Raw genomic sequence first — 22,257 nt, forward strand, 5'->3', positions numbered from 1 at the left:
CTTTATTTTTTTTCTCTCACTTCACTTATTTCTTACTACTACCACCCGCACAATATACTCTCATTTCCAAATAATATGGCAATGCCTCTCTCTTTCTCTTAATCTCAACCATTGAATTTATTTATGACATTTTGTTTTTCTTTCTCCAAATACCCATCTTAAGATCTTGATGACGAACTTATCCCTTTTAATTTTTCAGCATTAGATTTAGATCAATGATACAATGATCGTATTATATCATCGTCAAAAACTTGTTAAACATGTTGTTATTTTAATTTCATTATTTTTGTCTTTCTCACTTCACTTATTTTTACTACTACCACCCGCACAATATACTCTCATTTCCAAATAGTAATAATAAAAAATCCAATGTGAGTCTTCCATCCTCCGAGCTCTAAATTTTCGTTATCTCCTTTTTTTTCAGCGGATTAAATTAATTTTACAAACATAACATGCCAGCAAAAAGAAAACCCCCCATATATGAAAATGTAGACGCTGAATAAAATGGTTATTACTATTATTTATGACAATAAATAGTCATAAATACTTGATAACCACCCAATCAGTTCACATTTCAACCATATACAATAACGATTCCCTCAAGCCTGTGCAAATCCACTGTTACACACTTTGGTTTGATTTAGAAGAGAGGAATTTTTGTTACACACTTTGAGTGTGTTTGATTTAGAAGAGCTAGAAATTTTTGAATTAAAATACAAGTGTGGATTCCATAGAATAAAGTACAAAAATTCTTTGGTATATTGTTTATGTCCTTCATACCAAACACACCTTTAGGGAGAGGAAGAAAAAGATGAGAAAATGACATTTAAAATCATAGGCATTAAGCACCAAATTCCTAAGCCATTCTTTTCTAGATAGCCCCACTCACTATCATGAATTAGGGGTATTAGTGATATGGTTTAGTATAATTTTATCTTAAAATTAGTTGGAACCAAACAAAAAAATAAGTGTGATATAATTTGGTTTGATTTAAATTAATTATAAAATCTGAATCAAACCAATATTTTGTAATTTAATTTGGTTTGATTTGTGTGGTTTTAAAATTATGCTAGTAAGTATTAAAAAAAGTTCATGAAATATTGGATAAAACTTGAATAATAATAATTAGTTTAATGCTATAAATGAACAATAAAAATTTCAACAATTAAATAAAAATTAGAATAGAGTTAGAAAATAGAAATTAGAAAGTGTCTCAATTAGAAGTAGGGGTGGGAATAGACTAGGCCGGCCTACAGGGGCCTACGACCTGTCCTACATAAAGCCTGACCTACATAAAGTCTGGCCTGACCTGACCTATTTAATTAAAAGACTAGACTCGGGCTTTTTTAAAAGTATATTAAATTAAATAGGCCAGACTTAGGCTTATTAAAAAGCTTTATAAGACTGATAGACCGGCCTATATATATATTTTTATATTATTTTTTGGGTACAATTAATATTATTTTTTAAAAAAACTAGCAGATTTCATTCCTATAATTAAGTAAAATTTTAATTACAAACGGTGAGTCATGTGTTCTTTTATATTTCTCATTATTTTTATTAGTTTTTCTATTTCTGTTAATAGTTCCTTCTTCTATTCCTGGTAAGTTTCATTTTTCTTTTATTATGTTCCTGTATTCTAGAGCAAATAAAAATCTTATCCTATCATATATTATTACGTTCCTATCATATCCTATTATGTCCCTATACAAAAATCATATCATATCTTATGATGAATATGGGGGAGCTAATGATGAAATGACGTTATTATTAATTTTATTGGTAGATATTTTATGTATCCATTCTGCTAAAAAATTAATTGTAGACTAAACTCAGGCCTTTTAAAACCTGACCTAACCTGACCTATTTCCACCCCTAATTAGAAGACACATAAGCATTTCAAATATATAGTCTAAAACTTTTCTTTCTCATCCATTTCAAATAATTAGTATCTTATACTCGTCCACAATTTTTGTCTTCGGAAACCCAAAACGAGAAAGAAGTATTTGACATATCGTATCCTAATAAAGACCAACGAGCCAATCCTCATTGAATGTTCCTTTGCTAGTAGAATAACTCCACATAAAACTAGAATACTTAAAACTAGCAGAGAACACGAAGAATAATAACTAAAAACTGAATGCTGGATTCATTAATCATCCTATAAACATGTTATAGGTAGCAATTGAAAAATATTGAAGTTTACGACCAGAAAAAACATTTATAGGAAAAACATATATTTATGTGTAGTGAAAACATATTTTTCAGAATTAACACAATGCAAGTCTACAAGCCACAAAGGTCACATCACATGTAAGCAATGCATATGGTGTAGCATTTTGCCCACACAAGCAAGAATCAGGTTGTCATAACCTAAAACCATTTAAGACGGCACCATGTTGAAGGAACAGCAGAAAAAAAAAACACTATTTCAGATTAGCAATTAAGAAAAAAGATGAACAGAGTTGCAAGAAAATAACCCTAATGTTATTCGTTACCGTTTTGTCTACTGTCCCTTGTCACAGGAAAAAAATCACTCTGGCCCCCCCAAAAATAAAAAACATCAGGGCTTCAACATGGTATGCACATATAATAAAACTATGAGTTATGTCAACTCAACTTACTGACACAGCTCACAGTAATGGTTCTTTAAAGGCTTTGAACGGTCTCCTTACAAACAACAAAAGTGTACAATCCAACGATTCCAGCCACGAGCAGAACAGAACGGTGAAGTCGAAAGCACAGGCTCCACAATCTCAACATAACTGCCAACAGGACCACATATCTGATTTAAGTCTTGACAACAATATAGTTCAACAATACACAGATTGTGAATGTAAAGATCACTCTATTGAAAATTAATTTAGTAACAAACTAGCAAAAAGAATCTTGGTATGCACAACTGATGTGCTATATACAAATGGGTAAATGTTTCTCACTGTTAGATATTCTGGGATCTATACATGTCAAAGATATACAATAAAATGAAATTACGTAGCATAACTCTTTAAAACAGCAAAAATGGGGGAGAAAAGATAACTTCCTTACAGCAAAGAGATTCATGGATCCTAGAGATATTATTTATCCTCGGCCATCTTCCTGCGTATCTCATGAGCAACATTAAAAATTCCAAGTGTTGGCTGGTTGCAGACAAAACACTTCTTATTCTTAGCATGATGCTGTAAATAAAACAGACAGAAAGTTAGACATACTTAAATAGAAAGAAATTACGTGTTACTATAATAACAATGTCACAAGTCTAAAGGAACACATCCTGTGCCTATTCTCAAAACATAAGATCAAAAGAACATCCCATAGTATACATTAATAACAGGTCAGCGTAATCTGTCAATTCTTTCAGAGCGGAATCATTTAACAAACCAGAGTAACTAATCAATCATATAACAACTGCAACCTAATATAATCAAACTAAAATGAGTAACATAAAATATTGATTATAAATATTGAATCAAACACTCAAAATTATATAACTTCAAACTATTACTAATCTACTAATTAAAGCTTATTTGCAACAACTGTAAGTCTATACCTTCAATGCACAATGCTCGCAGAAGTAGCACTTGCATTTGGTTACAACAGGATCCACAAAAGGATTTCTACAAATGAAACATGCAAATGGTAATGAACCATCTTCATCTTCATCAGTCAAATTAGCACCCTCCTCCTCATCCGCATCCTCACCTGCAGCCAATTTCATCTTCCTTGCTTTCTCAACTTCTTCCCATTCCTTCTCCATCTGCCACCCAGACTTGTAATCCCCTTGATCATGCATAAACTTGCATGAATCATGGTATCCACAGCAACCAGTTTCCTTATAATCCTTACATATGTCAGGCTGATAATCAAACCTTGCTGAAACTCTTATATGAGCTGAAGCCCAAAGAGGACCATGTGACCCACCAGCTTTTTCACTAGCAATTGCTTGCTCCCTACGAAAGCCAGCCTTGTAATCTTTGTAATTGTTGATTCCCTTATATAATTTTTCATCCTCAGAACTTGCACTTTTCCCTTTCAAACTCCCTGCTGCTTGCTTAAGAGCTCTTTCACGGATGGCACGGGCATCTTTGGAAAACTCAGTCTCGGTCTCTAGAGTTGCTGTTGCTTTGCTACCATGTTGAACTTGAATCTCTTTTGAAGACTCAAACTGAAACACTGGTTTCCCAGATTCTTCAATTGGTTCAGCAGATGCAGAGCTTTTTGAAGACCCAGTGGAAAAGTACAACTTATTGTCAGGCTTCAAGGTCTTTTTCTGAATATGCAACAGAGAGCTCTCCTTGTTTGAGTCCTCCTCATTATCTTCATTATCAAATAGTCTGTTTCCTTATATTCTTTTTGTTAACAGGTTTTCTGAAGAAACTAAATACTGAAAATAAACAAAATATATATATATATATAGTATAATGCAGAGAACAAAAGCAAACAAGATTGGAAATTTTGGCCCAATGCATGGGCAGAAATGAACAAGTTATAGATAAAATAAGCAACATACCTTGTTCAGTTTTCTGGTTTTTGGCAGATTTGGAGAGTTGATCAGAATCTCCCATGATTAGAATGAACCTTTGCGTCGGCTAGAGACACTGCAAGACACAGAAGACTCCTTCTTTCGACCAAAGTGAGAAGTAAACTCGTCCTTGACAGAGAGCACCTCCTAAACTAACACAAGTTTTTCTGAATGTTATTTCTCATTGATGAAATTTCAATCAAGTTTGCCCTTTAAATAGGCTGGCTACAAAGATATCCCTAACAATTACCCAAATGGATAAAATAATGATCTTATCTGAATCAGGATTCTGATATCAAGATCTTATTAAGACAAACAAGATAGACTAAAATAATTCAAGATTTGGATATGAAATTCCTAATTCGTGATCTATATCAGATTTATATGCAGCTATCACAATTTAACATCCAAATCAAAATAATGAATAAGACTATATTATATTTCAAATCTATTAACCTATTATTACAAATTGTTTAAACCAGTACATTCCAAGTCATTTAAAAAACCAATATAAAAAATCTCATTTAGAATTTACTCAACAAAAAGGGCAACCTGACCACCAGACCCACACCAACCCAACTATTTTTTTACCCTTTTGCTAGTTAAATTAAACACCTTACGGGCCAGATAAGGTTAGAAAGGAAAAGTCAAACAGACTTTAGAAGCTGTTTAGTTTGAGAAAATATTTTCTATTTCCAGTTTCAGTTTCCACTTTATTTTTATTTTTTTCTTCAAAAATTTGTATAAGAAACAATGAAAACAACTTTTTATTGTTTTTCATTTTCACCTTTTTCCTGCATAAACTTCAAAATACAGGAAACAGTAAGAATTGAAAATGAAAACAACAAGCATTTTCTCAAACCAAATGGTCCCGTAGATAATAAGACAAAATAGATAATTATATTTGGTGTGTAATCAGAGAAACCCAGTTTTCTGAAATAGAGGCCCAAGAAGCATACCCAAAAGCAGAAGCTGAGTATTTAGATTTGTTTTCAGTATCATGTATGCTTTCAAGTTCCAAGAGGACAAATGAAAACGTGTGCCACGAGTTCATATCTATCCAGTAACACAAGTATCAACTGGTGGTGCTTTTGCAGATCAAAAGTTACCAATCATCCAAGACAAGTAAGTGCAATTGTGAAAATTTACAAACCAGGAACAAAAACTAGGTAGTATCTTATTTTCAAGTGAAGCACTTCCTTTTACACTGCTAACCACAGTTGGCAGAACCCCAAACAAAATACTGAGAACAAACAAATGAAATAGGTTATTGATGTTCCAACAATTAATTCCATCATAAGATGACAAGGACACTAGTGGTAGAAGGGAACGTTAGCAAAAAGAAAATAAAAACTACTCTAACTTTATTAATGGAAAATGGCTTTCTCCATTCCAATTAGAGGTGTGATATAACAACTATCCGGTAGGATGCAGGTTGCAAGTTATATCAAGTAAGGTAAAAAAAATAAATTAAAGAATTTAATGAAAGTCTCTAAAATGAAATTTCAGCCCCATCAAAATCTAATTTTTTTGGGATTTTGTGAGCTAAAGTTGTTCAGGTCATGATCAAATCAAGCTAAAAAAAAGTTATCGTTTAATTCAAACTCAAAATTTAAAAGTACTTGAATTTTAATGTTTAAGTCTTACGTTTTATTGAGCGGATTCCTATCAGATCAGCTAGCTCAATCAAATTTAGTATTAAGCTTAAAGGTAATTTGGACAGGGAGAATAATAAAAGTATTGAAGTGGGAAGCGCTTTCTCCTTTTTGTTTGCCAAACAGCCCTCAAAAGGAAAGAAAATACCCTTTCTCTTTTTTGCCAAGTTCGGAAAGAAAATACCCTATTCTCCACCTAATATTTTTTCAACAAAAATTATAAGAAGGAATTTGGCACTTTATTTGGGTGAATTTCATACTTAAAACATCAGCCTTATTTAATAATAATAAACAAAATACTTATAATTGAATAAGAAATTTTTTGAAGAAACGTGATTAAGTATATAGTGTTAATGAATTACCAATTAAATTATTGATTTACTTGCCAACAGAGCCCCTGCCCTCAATGATTTCTTTTTGATGGGATTCTATCCCGCAGGCACAGTTTATAGTTACAGAATTCTATAGGAATAAATATGTTTTTTGTTATTTTTTCACCCTTTTTGTTAATATTATCTCTTGGCTTGCTACTCTAGGTATCTTATTACTTATAAATACATTTATATGATTTTTATTACTTATAAATACAAGTTATCTTATTTATAGTAATCAAATCAACAGTGATATAATTTATTATTTTTAATAGTACTCAATATATTTTTTAATTAAAATTAAATTAATTGATAAAAGTCATCAAATTAATTATTATAAGAGTTATTTTTAATTGTAATCAAATCAATTCATAATATTAATACAATTAAAAAGAGTAATATATGTTATCATTAACTTAAAATTAAATAAAAAGGTAATATATGTAACAGTTAATTTTATAACAATTTAAAAAGATAATGTACTTTTGTTGCGTAAGAAATTTATTATACAATTTGAGTAATAAAAAATTCAAAAAAATGAAATTGTGATTTTGTACAAAAATATATGAATGAAGAGAGGGAAAAAGGAAAAGTTAGAAAGGATGTGGTGACAATTACTCTTAAGTGATAGAGGCTAACAACAATTTAGTTGAAATCAATAATAATACACTTTGAATAATTTGGTGAAACAAGGAATAATGTTAACAACTTTTATAGAGGTCTCATTGATTATATTTCTTAATTCTACACCAATAACAATTTATTTTATACTGCATGCTCATATCCTGCCTATCTTATTTCTCCAGCTTGTTTACATCAGCGTAATGAAAATATTTGATTGATGGTTCTTGTTTGCAGTTCTAGTGCTTAATTTTTATGTTAAGAGAATGTCATTAAAATTAATTGCTCCAATAAAATGTTTCCGGCATTGACCAGCCTGAGTTGAGGTTTGAAAGCATAAAAAGCCAAGGAATGTATGATGAAAAAGTGTATATGAATAAAATGCAATTATCGTTGATTGGTGCTAATTAAAATGGAGTGTCCTATGTATACCAAGTACTTGTTGGGTAAACTACAACAGCACCTTGCATAAATGAAGAACATAGAAAATGTTACAAAACAGATTTTAGAAAAGTATTTTTAAAAACTTTTATCACCAACGCCCACCGTGGGGCTCGAACCCACGACCACAAGGTTAAGAGCCTTGCGCTCTACCAACTGAGCTAGACGGGCTTACAATTAAAATGTGACTTTTATTTTATTTAAAATTTTTCCTCGGGGTTTTGTCACCTACCATTACACATTTATTTCTGCATTAAATTATGGAATATATATATATATATATATATATAATTTTAATTAGAATACTTCATAATGTTAAATAGAAATTCATGATCATTTTTTTTTTAATTTTTACACTTTATTTACTTTAAAAGAGTTAAAAAAGAAGAACATTCTGCACGCACAAACTTTGACGTTGGCAAGGAACGTGAGCAACTGTATTAATAGTATTATACTAAAATTATTTTATTTTAATCGTCACAGTAGAGTTTCTATTAATCAAATATAAAATAATTTAAAAACACTCGCAATGACAAAAAAAATTATACTAACATTCAAATCATAAATTATCATTACATAAATTTATTAATTTTTACAATAATAACCTTAAGTGATACATTATATAATTTTTAATTGGTTGAGAGTATACAAATATGTTATGCTGACAATTAATCTTTTAGTAAAAAAAATATATTAAAAATTTACAATATTTTTTTAAAACAATGTTATGAATAAACTCAAGTTAAGAACTTCAAAAAAATTTAATAGAAACATAAATATAGAAAAAAAAAACTAAAACGAAAAATCACATGCACCTAGGATCGAGTAAACTTTTTTTATATTATTATTATTTCAAATATTACGGCTAATTGAAAACGCTTAACTTGAAAGTTTGTTAAAAAAATGAAATTTAATTTACTTTTGCTCAATACAAATAGAGTGAACTATATATAAAAAAAAAACTGATTATATTATATTATATTACAAGCATCTTGTTCCATGAAATTAAAATTGAAATATCAAATAGATCACTTAAGAGTGCACCATAGAAATACCGGTGTTCGCGGGTTGATTCGGATCGATTTTAGTCAAATTTATGATTCAACCCAATTAAATTTGACGAATTTGGTTTTTATAATTTTTTTGAAACTCAACTCAATTCATTTATGAACGGTTTGAATCAATGGGTTACTCATTTAAATTTAATCTTTTTCCTTCTTCTTAGAACTACTATTTTATATCATGATTGATCCACATATTCAATACAATTAACACAATATTATCAAATGTCTATAAGTAGTAAAATTAATTCATTTAATACCATCAACATAATATTCTAAAATAAACTAATACAAATTAAAATAAAATATTTTTCAACAAGATGTACTTAGTAGTTTGAATCACAATTATTTTCTACAAACTAATTTCTTACAATAAATTTTGCTGTAACTAGATTTGTTGCGATTTGTTGAAACAAATGAATAAAATATGATACATTAATATTATAAACATGACAGAAAAAATAAATATTGAAAAAAAAGTCAAACAAATAGCAATGTATGAAAGTAATATCTTAAAGAAGTCCCAACACCTACATTACCAACACTTGGAATTCCAATACTAACATTATTTAAAGTCAAATCAAATAACTCTAAAAATTTTCATCGGTTCGATTTTGATCGAATTTATAAATCAAAATCCATGACTTGACCCGTACATGAACGGTTTTGATCGATTCGATTCAATTTTGATCCAAATACATCAATAATCTAATTCAAATTATTCGAATCAATTTGGGTCAATTCGAATTTGTGGATGACTTATACCCATAAACAACCCTACATAGAAAATTATTGATGCAAGCATTAGTTGTTAATTATTGAAGAGAGTCTTCTCCCGACCAAGAGCTTCTAGTCCTTTCAACATTCTTTCGTGCAGGTAGAAAGAAAATACTAGTTTCACCTATCTAGTCTTAAATTCGTTGAACTGTGTATTTGTAATTTTAGCAAGGTTAGGGTCTAGGGAGGACTACTAGATAGGTGACCTAGCCTTGCTCTATAATATATTATGCTAAAAGGAATTATGATTGAAAATATACCACTATATTATGGATGGATCCAAATGGGAGAAGGATTAATTCCAAAAAATAAAAGCTCCAAATATGTTCTGGCTACACAAAAAAATCATTAAAAAAAACCTTATTGGTTGATACTTTTAAAAAAATATAGTTTTTTTAAAGATTTATTTCACATAAATTTTATCTTTTGAAGATTTATTTTATATTAAACAAGCCTTTCAAAAAAATTTAATTTAAAAAATATTTCATATTACAAAACTTTAAAATTTTAATTTATTTTTTCATATTGTTTTTATTCTATAATACTATTTTATTTATTATTAATTTTTAGGTTATGTATATAATTTAATCTCATATATACATTATCAATTGCATGTGTTCCCGCCGTTTACACATTCTTAATTTAATCATTATATGTAAAATATATTCTTAATTAGTTTGATCTTTATAATAATTAAGAAATGCTCTACAAGTATATCACCAAATTAAGAATGAATTACATATCTAGAATTCAAATTAAGAATGTGTTGCACATACAAAGATTAAATTAAGAATGCATAAAAGACATCATAAAGATAAATCAAATCGATAGTATTTGCACATACTAAGACAAATTTAATGAGTTTTTACTACAAGGACTAGATTAACTACACATTTAACTTACTTTTTATTTGTTATAATCTATTTGTATGATTTTGATAACTTCTTTTCATAATTTTTCAATGATTATGATGATATTTCACTATTTTTTTTATCTTTCATCTTTTTAGTATCTTTACAATCTATTTTTATATTAATATTTGTAATTTATTGCAAAAAATTTAGTAATTATAATATGAATTTTCTATGAATATACTATTGCATACTATAACATTAGTATTATTTACTAATTACAAATAAAATGCATATAAATAAAGAGTTGGAAGTATTATTTCTAAAACAGCATGATATACCTCTAGTGTCCACTTAATGGTGAGATTTGAAATATTATGTATGAGATTCTAAGTTCAAATATTAAGTGTCATTGTTAAAGAAAAAACAGTATGATATGCTGGAATTTACTAACTATAATCTTTATAATAAGTTTAGCATTTAGTGTATATTGACTTGAAAGATTCTTGTAGCAATTTGCAGCAGTTTTATATAGATAGTAACATTCTTAAATTACGTTTATAAGTTCCTTCATTTTCAGCTCCGAACAATGGCTTCTTCGTTCTCCTTCTGCACCCTCAAGTTTCGCACCAAACCCAACGATAGTAGAAGCAGTGCTTCCTCTCTTCCCCGTATTCTATTCTGTCACAACCTCCACGATGACATTCACACACCCACTGACCAAATCAACCGAAGGTTCACTTCTCCACACTCTCATGCACTTTCTCACAGCTTTCTAATTTCTATTGATTATTCATAATTATTCATGCATACCCATCTTCTGAAATCTCTTTACACGTCAATGATTTTGTATCTTAAAGACAACTCATATTGAGAAGCAGCGAAATAGCGACCATCGGTGCCATCTTCGACTTCAGGTACCCCCGGCCCCTCCTCTGTTTTTTAGAAATTTTTCTTTTCATTTTATTTTGAACGTAAATTTAATTCAAGATTTGATTTTGTTAGTGAGTAGTGAGACCCTTTTGATTTTTAGTATTAGTTTTGTTTTGTATTGAAAATGGGTAGTTATTAAAAAAGAGGGTATTGTGTGTGTGTTTTTTTTTTTTTTTGTGGTGCAGTGGGAAAAAACCTGATTATCTTGGAGTGCAGAAAAACCCACCAGCTTTAGCTCTGTGTCCGGTAACTAGGAACTGCGTATCAACCTCTGAGAATATCAGTGATCGCACTCATTATGCTCCTCCTTGGTAAAAACTTTCCTTGTTTTCCTCATTTTAATTTTAGCCTTCCTTTTCAAACCGCCAAGTTAATTTTTTGACCGTGTATTGGTGGTTTTTTTTTTGTCCTTGAATGATACATAGGATTTTTCAAATAATTGGTTCAAAGACTAATTATATTTATAATATGTGATTGTAGTTGGTCAAAGGAAAAATTGTTTGATTTTTATCATGTATAAAATGTTTTTGGACCAATAATAATAACAAATAAAATAAGATTAATTTTTAACTCAATTGGTTGATTAAGAGTAAAAATATTTGTGATCTCTCATCAAAATAAAAAATTTTCTCTTCATTTTAAAACAAAAATCACATCTTTAAAATTTAAAAGTCAGGTCCACACTTAAGATACTTAACTTAAACATAGGTACTCAAACCAAAAATTTTCAAATATGTGAGATCCCACACAAATTTTTATTTATTAGAAATCTTAAAATAAATTAAATGTTTATCAGGAATTTAAATGTATTTTAGCCTATTTTCGAACAAGGTTTTATCATACAAAATTTATGGATCCAACAAAATAAAAATAAGAAATTGTCATGGCTTGGTTTCCAAAACTGAACCTCATGTTCAAGAACACGTGGAAGCACAACTGCAGCTTTGTCTTAGCTCATCATCAAGCGCCAGTTAGCAATATTTTGCGGGAATAGACAATGAGACCAAAACCTTCATCATGCACAAGTCTATTTTAGTTGCACTAGGGTTTTGGAGCCTTTCACAAGACCAAAACTAGATACGATTCATGCTAAAATAAAGCCTAAAGCCTTTTGGAATTATTCACAGCAAAATCCGATGTTGACATCAACCATATGTAACATTATAATATATTACTAGCCTTTAAAATTCAATTCCACATTCAACAAAATTTATTACCCTGTTCTCTCTACACTACGCAATTAGAAAACAAAAGGTTGAGCGGAGAAAAATCTAGAAAGTGCTTAGAAATTCAACTAAATTTTGTCAAACAGGACGAGCCAATAAATACGATTAATGACAGCTACGAGAAATGTATATTTTTAGTTTAGAAACACGTCTTTAGTTATATCATAACAAAAAATAAAAATTAAAGTTGTGTTTAAATATATGTTTTATTTTAAAAAAATTAAAAATTAGGAAATTGTGTTTTAATTCATGACTTTAAGTTAAAGTCACGAATTAAAAGATGGCTTTAATAAAAGTAAATTTAAAAAATAAATAAAGAAGTCATGTTTGAAAATATACCTTTCGTTGAAATGTTGTGCTTTTAAAACACAACTTGCTCATTTATTGATTTTTTAAAAATAAATTTACCTATTTTGGGATTTTTTTTATATAAAAAATGCACCACTCTAGTAAGTAAACCTTTTTTTTTATATATAAAAAATTGCATTCAGGTAAACAACATAATTAAGTGTTTATTGATTCATTGAAACACTTATGTATAAGTTGTTTATGTGATTGAAGAGAAAATAAAGTTAAATTATTTTCTTATAAATTGTAAAATGTTTTCATGAGCTATGGAAAGTTTATTGAAATAAACTGAAAATAGATTGTGGATATTTCATAAATACATATCTTAAAATTATTTTAAATATTCCAAACACTTATATAAATACTATAAGCACTTGTAATAGAAGAAAGATAAGAATGTAAAATAAATTGATTTTTTTTCCATAAGTTGATTTAAGTTAAAATCAACTTATGTATCATAACACCTCAGGTTTTGAAAAAGTTAAATGAGAGAGTTTTTAACAAAGTTAAGTGTATAAGTTAAATTTAAGAGAAAAACACAATTTATTCTACCTTTTCTTTTCCCCATTTGTAATTGTTTATGGCCAATTTGATCCAAACAACATCTTTAGCCTAAATAAGCTCTTCCAATCACACTCTAAGTTTAAGTATGATTACTATGATGTTTAGATTTCATTGTGTTGTTTTTTATGACCTTAATTTTCCGTCGAGTAACGCCATATTTGAATTAAAGTTTGTAAATTTTAGATGAAATTCATTTTGCAAACTGAATTTGTAAAATCAACTCTTCCTTTACTTCCAAAATCCAAACTTTATTATTGGACAAAGATGAATCGTGGAGTTACTTTGTTTTAAATTTTTAATTTTAATTATTGTTCAGGAACTACAATCCTGAAGGTAGGAAAAACCCTGTGAGCAGAGAAGAGGCAATGGAGGAACTGATAGACGTGGTAATAAATCTAGCAGAAATCATAAGTTATTTTCATGAATGCATTGCAATTTCCTTTTCCTAGCCTGTCTATCAACAAATGTTATTATTTATAATAAGTTTAATTTTCATGCACTGACCGTATATAATAATTTTATATTAATATCTAATCATAAATCATCATTTAAATTATTTTAAGATAATTAATTTAAAAGTTAATAAATTTACCGTATATAATGAATTATAATTGAATAATTGTATAAAAAATTTATAATGTCACTGTATAATTCTTTTTCTCATTTATAATTTGGTTGTAAGTTGTAGCTTGTAATAGCAGGTTATTTACCTTTTTCCAATCATTGAAGTAAAGTTAAAATCCAGTTCTGGATAATTTTATAGATAGAATCAACAACACCAGACAAATTTACACCACGAATAGTTGAAAGGAAGGAAGACTATATTCATGTGGAGTACCAAAGCTCAATCTTGGGGGTATGTGTAACTTACATCAAAAGGAAACTCATCGTGGAGAAAAATAATAATTTTGTACGTTTTAGATGATAATCAAGAACCATCTCTAATCCCTTCTCCCCTCCTTTTTATTTTTTCTGCCATGTGCTAGCAGTTTGTGCATGATGTTGAGTTCTGGTTTCCACTGGATAAGGGTTCTACTGTGGAGTATCGATCTGCATCTCGGTTGGGGAACTTTGATTTTGATGTGAATAAGAAAAGAATAAAGGTATGTTTTTATCATTCCTTTGTGCTGTCTCGGTAGTTAACATGAAGAAATGATTAAAAGATATTTTGTCCTTTAGGTTTTTTGGTTATATTTAGTTTGATTTTTTATTTTTTAAAAGTTAAATTTAGTCCTTTATGTTTTTAAAACGAATCAAAATGATCACTATTTCGAGATGTAAAACTTTTTTATTAGATTTACTTACATGCAAATTATGCAACTTGACTAATGTTTGAAAAAAAAATCATCAATATGATAAAAATAATGAGTGTCACAAGCAATTAAAAAAGAATTTGATATTAATTTTTTAAAATTTATTGATTCCTTATTGAATTCACCTTTCATGTAATTTTTTAATGTTTTATAATTTTTTTGGTTTGAACATATATTATGAGCTGAGATCAACTCAGTGATTTTTCCTAGTGTTTGAGGCCTAAGAACCTCCTAAGAGACAGGTGAGGGAAGGAAAAACTTGTATTATTTTCTGCTTCCATTCTATTACATGATTCATTCATATATATATAAGTGCCAAATACTAAAGGTTGCTATCCCATTCTAGCAAATTCTAACAAACAACATTGACAGAATTTGGCAAATAATAGAAAAGCATAAATGGCAGACAACATATGCTTCTTTGGCCAATTAAGTTTTGCCAGCTCAGCACTCCTTGTCGAATTAGTTATAGAAATCCCTCAAATGTTGGGGTTTGATGATTTTCCTTTTGACCTCTGGTTTGTGCTTGTCTCCCTTGTATCTGCCTTTAGCATTTCTGTTTTAGTATTATTCCATTGCTGAGTCCATCGTAGCTGCTTTATTCCTTTCATAACATTCTCTGACCCATCAAAAATACCTTGTCCTCAAGGTGTTGGGACCTCAAATCTAGACCTCAAAATAACTTGGTGGCACAGTTCAAAAACAAAATAGCTAAAACACGAGGTGGGTTTAGAAAAAAAGAAAAATAACACGTGAGTAAAATTTGGGTCATGGTGATTTGGGCTTGCTATGGGAAAGATGGAGGTGTAGAAAAAGAAAAATAGGCAATAAAAAAAAACAAGCTAAAACAATGGGGTGAGTATAGAAAGAAGAAAGGTACATAAGTGAAGTTGTTGGGCTGGTTGGGGCCCTGACAATGATAATCCTCGAGGGTTACCAACATCGTGAAGGTGAGTGGGCTGGATGGTGACCTGCGTCGCAGAGCATTAATCCTATCCCTGCGCCTTTTCTCTGCTTGGTTGTGGCTCACGGAAACACCAACAACTCTAAATACTGCTCCAATGGGTGCAAGCCACGAAGGGAACTCACCAAATTGAAGAGATACTATTCTTTCATGGTTAGAAGAAGAAGCAACAAGAGGGAGCGAGAGTTGTGAACAGCGTTTTGCACAGCCAAGACCTTGACGGCCGAACATCACTGTCCACGAAGCGTAAACCCACGCCGATCGTGGTCGTGGTGGAGGCAGTGGCTTCGGTGGTGGTGGTGGAGGTGACGACGACAGATACAGTGGTTGTAGGAGGGAGGCAAGGGAGGAGCCAAGGGGCACAAGGTGGTGTTGTGAGACAACATGAAGAACATTATGAAACTCGGGATTCGTTGTTTGGCTCGCGGAGTCCTTAAGAACTTTCTTGAGGATGGTCTACGGTACTCTGTTACCTACACTGAGTACGTTAAGAGGAAGACGGGTACCATGGTGGATGTTGTTGCCGTTCTCAAGAGGCAAGGTAGGGTGAAGTGGTGCTACAAGCTTCCCCGTAGTGTCTCCTCTGCTAGTAAGCGGAGCCAACAAGGATGCGAGATGTTGGCATGGGAGGCGTGGTCGGTGTGGGGGCGGCTGGTGGCGGTGACTGTAGAGGGGAGGAAGATGGAAAGTGAAGAGTGGGATGGTGAAGGCTCAGTCGCTGAAGAAGTTCGTCGATTGTGGAGGCCAGTTTGAGTTTATTGGGGGTGAGTTTCGCGATGGCTGCGTCGATGCGGTCCATAGCAAAGTCTGCAACATCTATGTGGAAATTGCTTTCCATTTTCGGGGGTAAGATGGGAGATGATGGTGGAAGAGTTCGCTCGGTACCAAACAAGCCAAGAAAACGTGTGCGGGTGCTCTCAAAATCAATCCCAAGGAATTGAGCTGGATGTACAAAAGGATAAGGGGTGTGCGGAAGCGAAGGGGATAGGTCTTGCAGAAATGGGTGTTGGTGGGTGGCTATGTGGAATGGATGTCGTGGGAAGAGGTGGTTTGGGCTGGCATGGCAGCCATGGAAGGCAGCCACTGGAGCTTAATGAAAGCACTAAATTGTTATGAGCTAAGATCAACTCAGTGAATTTCCCTAGTGTTCGAGGCTTAGGAACCTCCTAAGAGAAATGTGAGGGAAGGAAAAACTTGTATTATTTTCTGCTTCCATTCTATTACATGATTCATTCATATAATTAAGTGCCAAATACTAAAGGTTGCTATCCCATTCTAGCAAATTCTAAGAAGCAACACTGACAAAATTTGGCAAATAACAGAAAAGCATAAAAGGCAGATAGCATACGCTCCTTTGACCAATTAAGTTTTGCCAGCTTAACACTCCTTGTCAAATTAGTTATAGAAATCCCTCAAATGTTGAGGTTTGATGATTTTCCTTTTGACCTCTGATTTGTGCTTGTCTCCCTTGTATCTGCCTTTAGCATTTTTGTTTCATTATTATTTCATTGTTGAGTCTATTGTAACTGCTTTATTCCTTTCATAACAACGTCTATTAGGTTCTATATTTTCAATGTACATGAGTTTATTGACAAATTTCATATCTCAAATTAATAAAAAAAATCATATATGAAAATAAAAAAATTATTATTTTGGAAAAATCATTTTAACTCATTTTACATAAATAATTAAATTAAACTTTTTTAAAAAATAAGGCACCAAACTGAATATAATTAAAATCATAAACAAGTTTTAAGTATATTTTAGTTTAAAGAAATTCTTGGTTCCTTTTCCTTCGTGTCAGTTTATATGATTCACTAAATTTGAGTCTCAATGAATTACTTCTAAATTAGTCACTTATTTTAACTGAAAGTAAATTTAGTTAACTGTAATTTGATCAGAATTTTTTTTTGACAATTTTAATTGGTAGAGACAAAGAGTATTTAGCTGTTGTACAATGAAGAGAGAATTTACTCGAGTATATATATATGTGTGTGTGTGTGTTTGTTTTGTGCGATGAAAACATTTTGGTTGCTGACAGGCACTGCGACAAGAGTTGGAGAAGAAAGGATGGGAATCTGAAGACATAATATGATGAATTAACTGAAGCAAAATTCCATCAGCATCTAAGCAACTACAATAAATTGAATTCCGCTATGTAAAGCTATTATTGCATATACTCTGTAACCGTTTTACTTTTGTGCAAGATATAAATCTCAGTATCATTGAAAGCAAACTTTTCTTCGATTATTGGAATTGTAGAAATCATTGAGAACAATACTTTAAACTCTTGGGGAAGGAATGAAACGAAAATGTTGCCCCATATCTTCTTGTAGTTAACTGATTGGTCCACACATTTACTACTCCACTAAGTTCAATCTACATTAAATCATCCTTGTTTCAAAATTCTTTATTTATGTTACTTCAAATGCTTTTTTACTTTGATGTTCAGAAATTGTTCAATCTCATTGATCCTCTCCAGAAAATTCCTCCTTGCAACAAATGCAAAGCTAGCCACCTCAAGGTCAAAATGATTATCGTTTTAGTGGCTTATAGCTTATTTTGAGAAAATGTTTTGTGGGTTTGGGGCGAATGAGATTGAAGTTGAATTTTAATTGAAATTTCTGTCAAACAAAATGCAAGCAGAGTTAGCATCTTGAACAAACGGCAAAGCAATCAAACATGTTAGAATAGGATAGAAAATGCACACTAAATGATTATCGTTTAATTTAGTGGTTTATAGCTTATTTTGAGAAAATGTTTGGTGGGTTTGGGGCGAATGAGATTGAAGTTGAATTTTAATTGAAATTTCTGTCAAACAAAATGCAAGCTGATTTAGCATCTTGAACAAACGGCAAAGCAATCAAACATGTTAGAATAGGATAGAAAATGCACACTAAAGCTATAAATAAATTGACTCAGACAAAAATCCAAAGCAAATTTAAGTGAAAGCAGTCTAGTTATAATGTGAGCCCAGACTAGTACTTGTTCAAAGCAATTTCACTGGAAAGGCTATTCTTAATTTCGCCTCATGGGAAAAACCCACTACATCATTTTAAATTTTAGAAGCATTTCAAACATTCTCAATCCAAGACAGGTATCTCCAACAACAATTTCCTGTAAAGCATTAGTCTTTCCTTAGGTCCATGTATTCACGATGAATACCACTGGCATTTAGGATGACGATTTCAACCTTATCTCCCTGTTAAAAACATCCATAGTTTAGTTACACGTTCATCCTACAATCAAATGGTAATTATGTATTTAGCACAAACTTACGGTGTATATATCTCTCTCAGTTGCAGATGCAAAAACAGTTTTGACCAGATCAACTGCTTCTGCTTCAGACAATGGAGTAACAGCATCCTAAAAGAAATCATATTTTTTAATGTAGGCATGTCAGTCAATAAAGTTGAAGAATCAAATATTTCAAGAAAAGCGCCAATTTCAGAACCTCACCTGGGCAGGTAACAGGAGTGGGCTAGGAGACTTCAGCTGGTTATCAAGAAATGGCATAATAAGTGTGGATCCAGAACCCTGAGAGCTATATCCAACCCTCTCATAAGAACCAACAGCATCATATGTGAAGACACATCCCTTTCCTATTCAAGGTTGAAGTAGCAATTAGCAAAAATACAAAATGAGGCATGAACAAGCATAGAAAGCTAAAAGTAGCACACCTTCATTGTCAAGGCCACCCAAAACATTGAAAGCATAATAAGGAAAGAACCGTTTGTAATAAAGAGTGTTTGAGAGCAACTGAGCCATCGCAGGGCAACTCATTTGCTTGTTGTGTTGATGCTGATAAATCTGCATTCAGAGTCAAAAGATGACATCATAAAGGTTCCACCAAGGGCTTCCATTTTTTGTCATCGTAAACTTAAAACAAGGGAGAAACTGAAGGTACATAACTATTTAAGAGTTTAATACAGCGCTTTCGCAGAGCTTGAAACTCCTGCCTAGTGGGGTCTGGAGAGGGTGGAATTTAAATGTAAAATGTATAGGTAGAAAACTTAAAGACAAAGTTAAGACCCATTCTTTATGGTACATATCAAATATTTACCCATTTATGTTGTTACTACTTGGGCAGAAAATCATAATGTATGTATTCCCTGTGTCACATCAGGCATGCATATGCACATTGTACTTTCTCCTTTCTCTCTGACTTTTAATGATTGTGATAACTTTATGCAAATCCATGAAGATTCTTGACTTCATTGGACACAGATCCAACTCTAAAACTGATCACTTTATACAAATCTAGAAGTATTTTCTGTTCTATTCTTTCATATATCCACCCATATCTGCTTCTTGGTCATTAATTTCAAACACCAATATGCTGGAAAAGATTGTAACTGTCATAGTGAAAGCGGGCAAAACATTTGAATTTGAAATTAGAATTTTAATATGATGCAGATAATATTTAGGTAGATGTGCTTGAAAATTTTCAAGGCAAAAAAGCAAGTGAAACTGTGCAATTAGAAAAAAAATGAATTGAAGAGAATAGATTGGTAGAACAAATATTTGCAGTTCTTTCCATCATGATTGCAGAGGAGTCTAATGTTACTAAAATGCCTTCAAATTTTATCATGTAGATAACATAAAAATGTCTAACACTCAGAAAAGTTTCAGAACTTCATAAAAATGGGAACTAGGTCAGTCTGGAAAGACTATAGTGACTGGACAGAATTGAAGACAGGATAAATTATGAGATGGTTCATAAGTAACTCTAACTGTAAAGTATCAGATGATACCATTGACCCCTAATAATCAAATGCTAAGTTGCTAGGTACCATAGGAATTAATCTGGAAAATTTAGAAATTTTAGAGGTTTCTACTTTCTACCAAATTAAAATCTACTAGGCACAGTATTGGCATATAAACGGGATTCATGCAACTGCCTGCTGAGTAGATTGGTTATATATTTGGCTGTGGGTGGATTTGGTGATGGCCAACAGTCTAGCTTTTGGTTGTCAGCAATCATTACAGGTATTAGATGGTGACTGAGTTCTGCATTCATGGTGGCATTAAGGGGTAGGATTGTAGAGGCTTCAGTCTTCATTGATGTTTATGGTTATCACTAAAATCTAAAACAAAAAACAATTACCAAGGTGATGCACATTGATAAAAGACCTACCTTTATGATTGGTGCAATTAGTGCTCGTCTGGAATAACTCAAATTTTATGAAATAATCACATTTTGCAAAATACAGCATTACCACTTAAAAAAGTTAGTAAAAATGAATGAATATTTCTTCAAAATTAGCTAAACTGAGAATCATCAAATCAATCCAGCACGTCATCGAAAACATAAACATTCAAATTCAACACCTTATTTATAAAAATATTGATTAATATATTACTGAGATTTTTGTTTGTTTGGCCAGATAAAAAATCTCAGACCCAAGTTAGATGAGTATTTGCCCTAGAAAATTACTCTAGGTTTATTGTTCCATAATTCCACATCAGTTACTTAACTTACTTTAACCACAGGAAGGTTGAAAACAAATTAAGATTGGAACCAAACCCAATTGAAGTTGTTTTTCCATCATAAGCATAAAAGAAACATCCAACATCAACGTAGTTAAACTTCCAGTTCCTTACAGAACATATACCAACCAAGAGATTAAAATAGAATATTGTAGTTTGTAACATTCTAAGCAACCCCAAAAGAATTCACAAGCACTACTAAGTTGTTGTTTTAAGTTTTCGACTCACCAAATGCCTAGCAGACAAAACCTTCTGCAAAGCTTTGACATCAGCTTGAAAGCCAGATGAAGCCATCACACACTTCTCAGCCCTGTCAGGCGAAACAATAAATAAATAAAAAAAGCCTAACTTTACATCCTTAAACAACACAAACCAAACAAAAAAAAAGTGTCCCTTGTGCAATGCTGAGATCAAGTAAATGAAATCAACGGCACCCAAATGCCTCAAATTCAAAGCACCAATCATAAAATTCGAAAAATTGATAATTTAGGGGAAAAAACATACAGTTGGGAGATTTTGGAGTAATCGCGAGTGAGGATGTTGTAACCGGTGGACATCCTCGTATCTGCGGCGATGACGCAGTAATCTGCTCCAGCAATCGCAACACATGATCTACAAAAAACGAAGAAAATAAAAAACAAATAAACGAATGAACGAAAAAATTGAATAATACATACTCTTTTAGAGATAGAGAGAGAAAGGGTAACCTTACCCTCCGTTGTTATCGTAAGGAGACCAATTGGCATGTTGTTTCGTCATGGTGAATGAATGAGAGTGAGTGAAGAACAGAGAGAGAAGAGAACGGAGAAGAAAAATGAACTAGGGCGTCGCGTGAAAAAGAGTAAGGTTTTTGGTTTTCTCTGGCTTCGTCTCTCTCAGTCTTTTTAACTCTACACACTCCAGATCTGTCTGTCTTCGCTAACACGAAATAGTTTTTTTTTTATCTTTTAATTTGTTTAATGCAGCACATATATTTATTTTATTTAATCAACTTTTAAAGTAATAGATAAATATTTTTAAATATATAAATTATTTTATGATTAAAATTTATACTGAATAAATATTTATGATTAAAATTTATAATTTTAAAAAATCTTAAATTTAAAATAAAAAATTATAA

The 22,257-nt window shown here is 31.4% G+C and overlaps 2 protein-coding genes, 1 non-coding gene and 1 pseudogene across 3 annotated transcripts; 1 reads left to right on the forward strand and 3 right to left on the reverse strand.

Moving 5' to 3' along the window:
* Nucleotides 1-2,414: 2,414 nt before the first annotated feature.
* On the reverse strand, nt 2,415-5,242 carry LOC114424360 (annotated as a pseudogene).
* Nucleotides 5,243-7,708: 2,466 nt separating this feature from the next.
* TRNAK-CUU lies at nt 7,709-7,781 on the reverse strand. Its single transcript has one exon. It is a non-coding gene; the product is annotated as a tRNA-Lys (tRNA).
* A 3,069-nt stretch (nt 7,782-10,850) lies between these two features.
* On the forward strand, nt 10,851-17,967 carry LOC114423151. Its single transcript, XM_028389780.1, has 7 exons — nt 10,851-11,034; nt 11,160-11,216; nt 11,418-11,543; nt 13,687-13,756; nt 14,134-14,226; nt 14,360-14,473; nt 17,689-17,967. Exons 1-7 carry the CDS (start codon nt 10,889-10,891, stop codon nt 17,740-17,742), a joined length of 660 nt encoding a protein of 219 aa, XP_028245581.1. The 5' UTR covers nt 10,851-10,888; the 3' UTR covers nt 17,743-17,967.
* Nucleotides 17,968-18,537: 570 nt separating this feature from the next.
* LOC114423150 (proteasome subunit beta type-1-like) lies at nt 18,538-22,054 on the reverse strand. Its single transcript, XM_028389778.1, has 7 exons — nt 21,850-22,054; nt 21,642-21,749; nt 21,366-21,447; nt 19,328-19,457; nt 19,107-19,249; nt 18,927-19,013; nt 18,538-18,849 (listed from the first exon to the last, which is right to left on the reverse strand). The coding sequence occupies exons 1-7, from the start codon at nt 21,894-21,896 to the stop codon at nt 18,775-18,777; spliced, it is 672 nt and encodes a 223-aa protein (XP_028245579.1). The 5' UTR covers nt 21,897-22,054; the 3' UTR covers nt 18,538-18,774.
* Nucleotides 22,055-22,257: the final 203 nt, after the last annotated feature.

The sequence above is a fragment of the Glycine soja genome, chromosome 8 (assembly GCF_004193775.1).
Source record: "Glycine soja cultivar W05 chromosome 8, ASM419377v2, whole genome shotgun sequence".
In the NCBI taxonomy this organism is placed as follows: Eukaryota; Viridiplantae; Streptophyta; class Magnoliopsida; order Fabales; family Fabaceae; genus Glycine; species Glycine soja.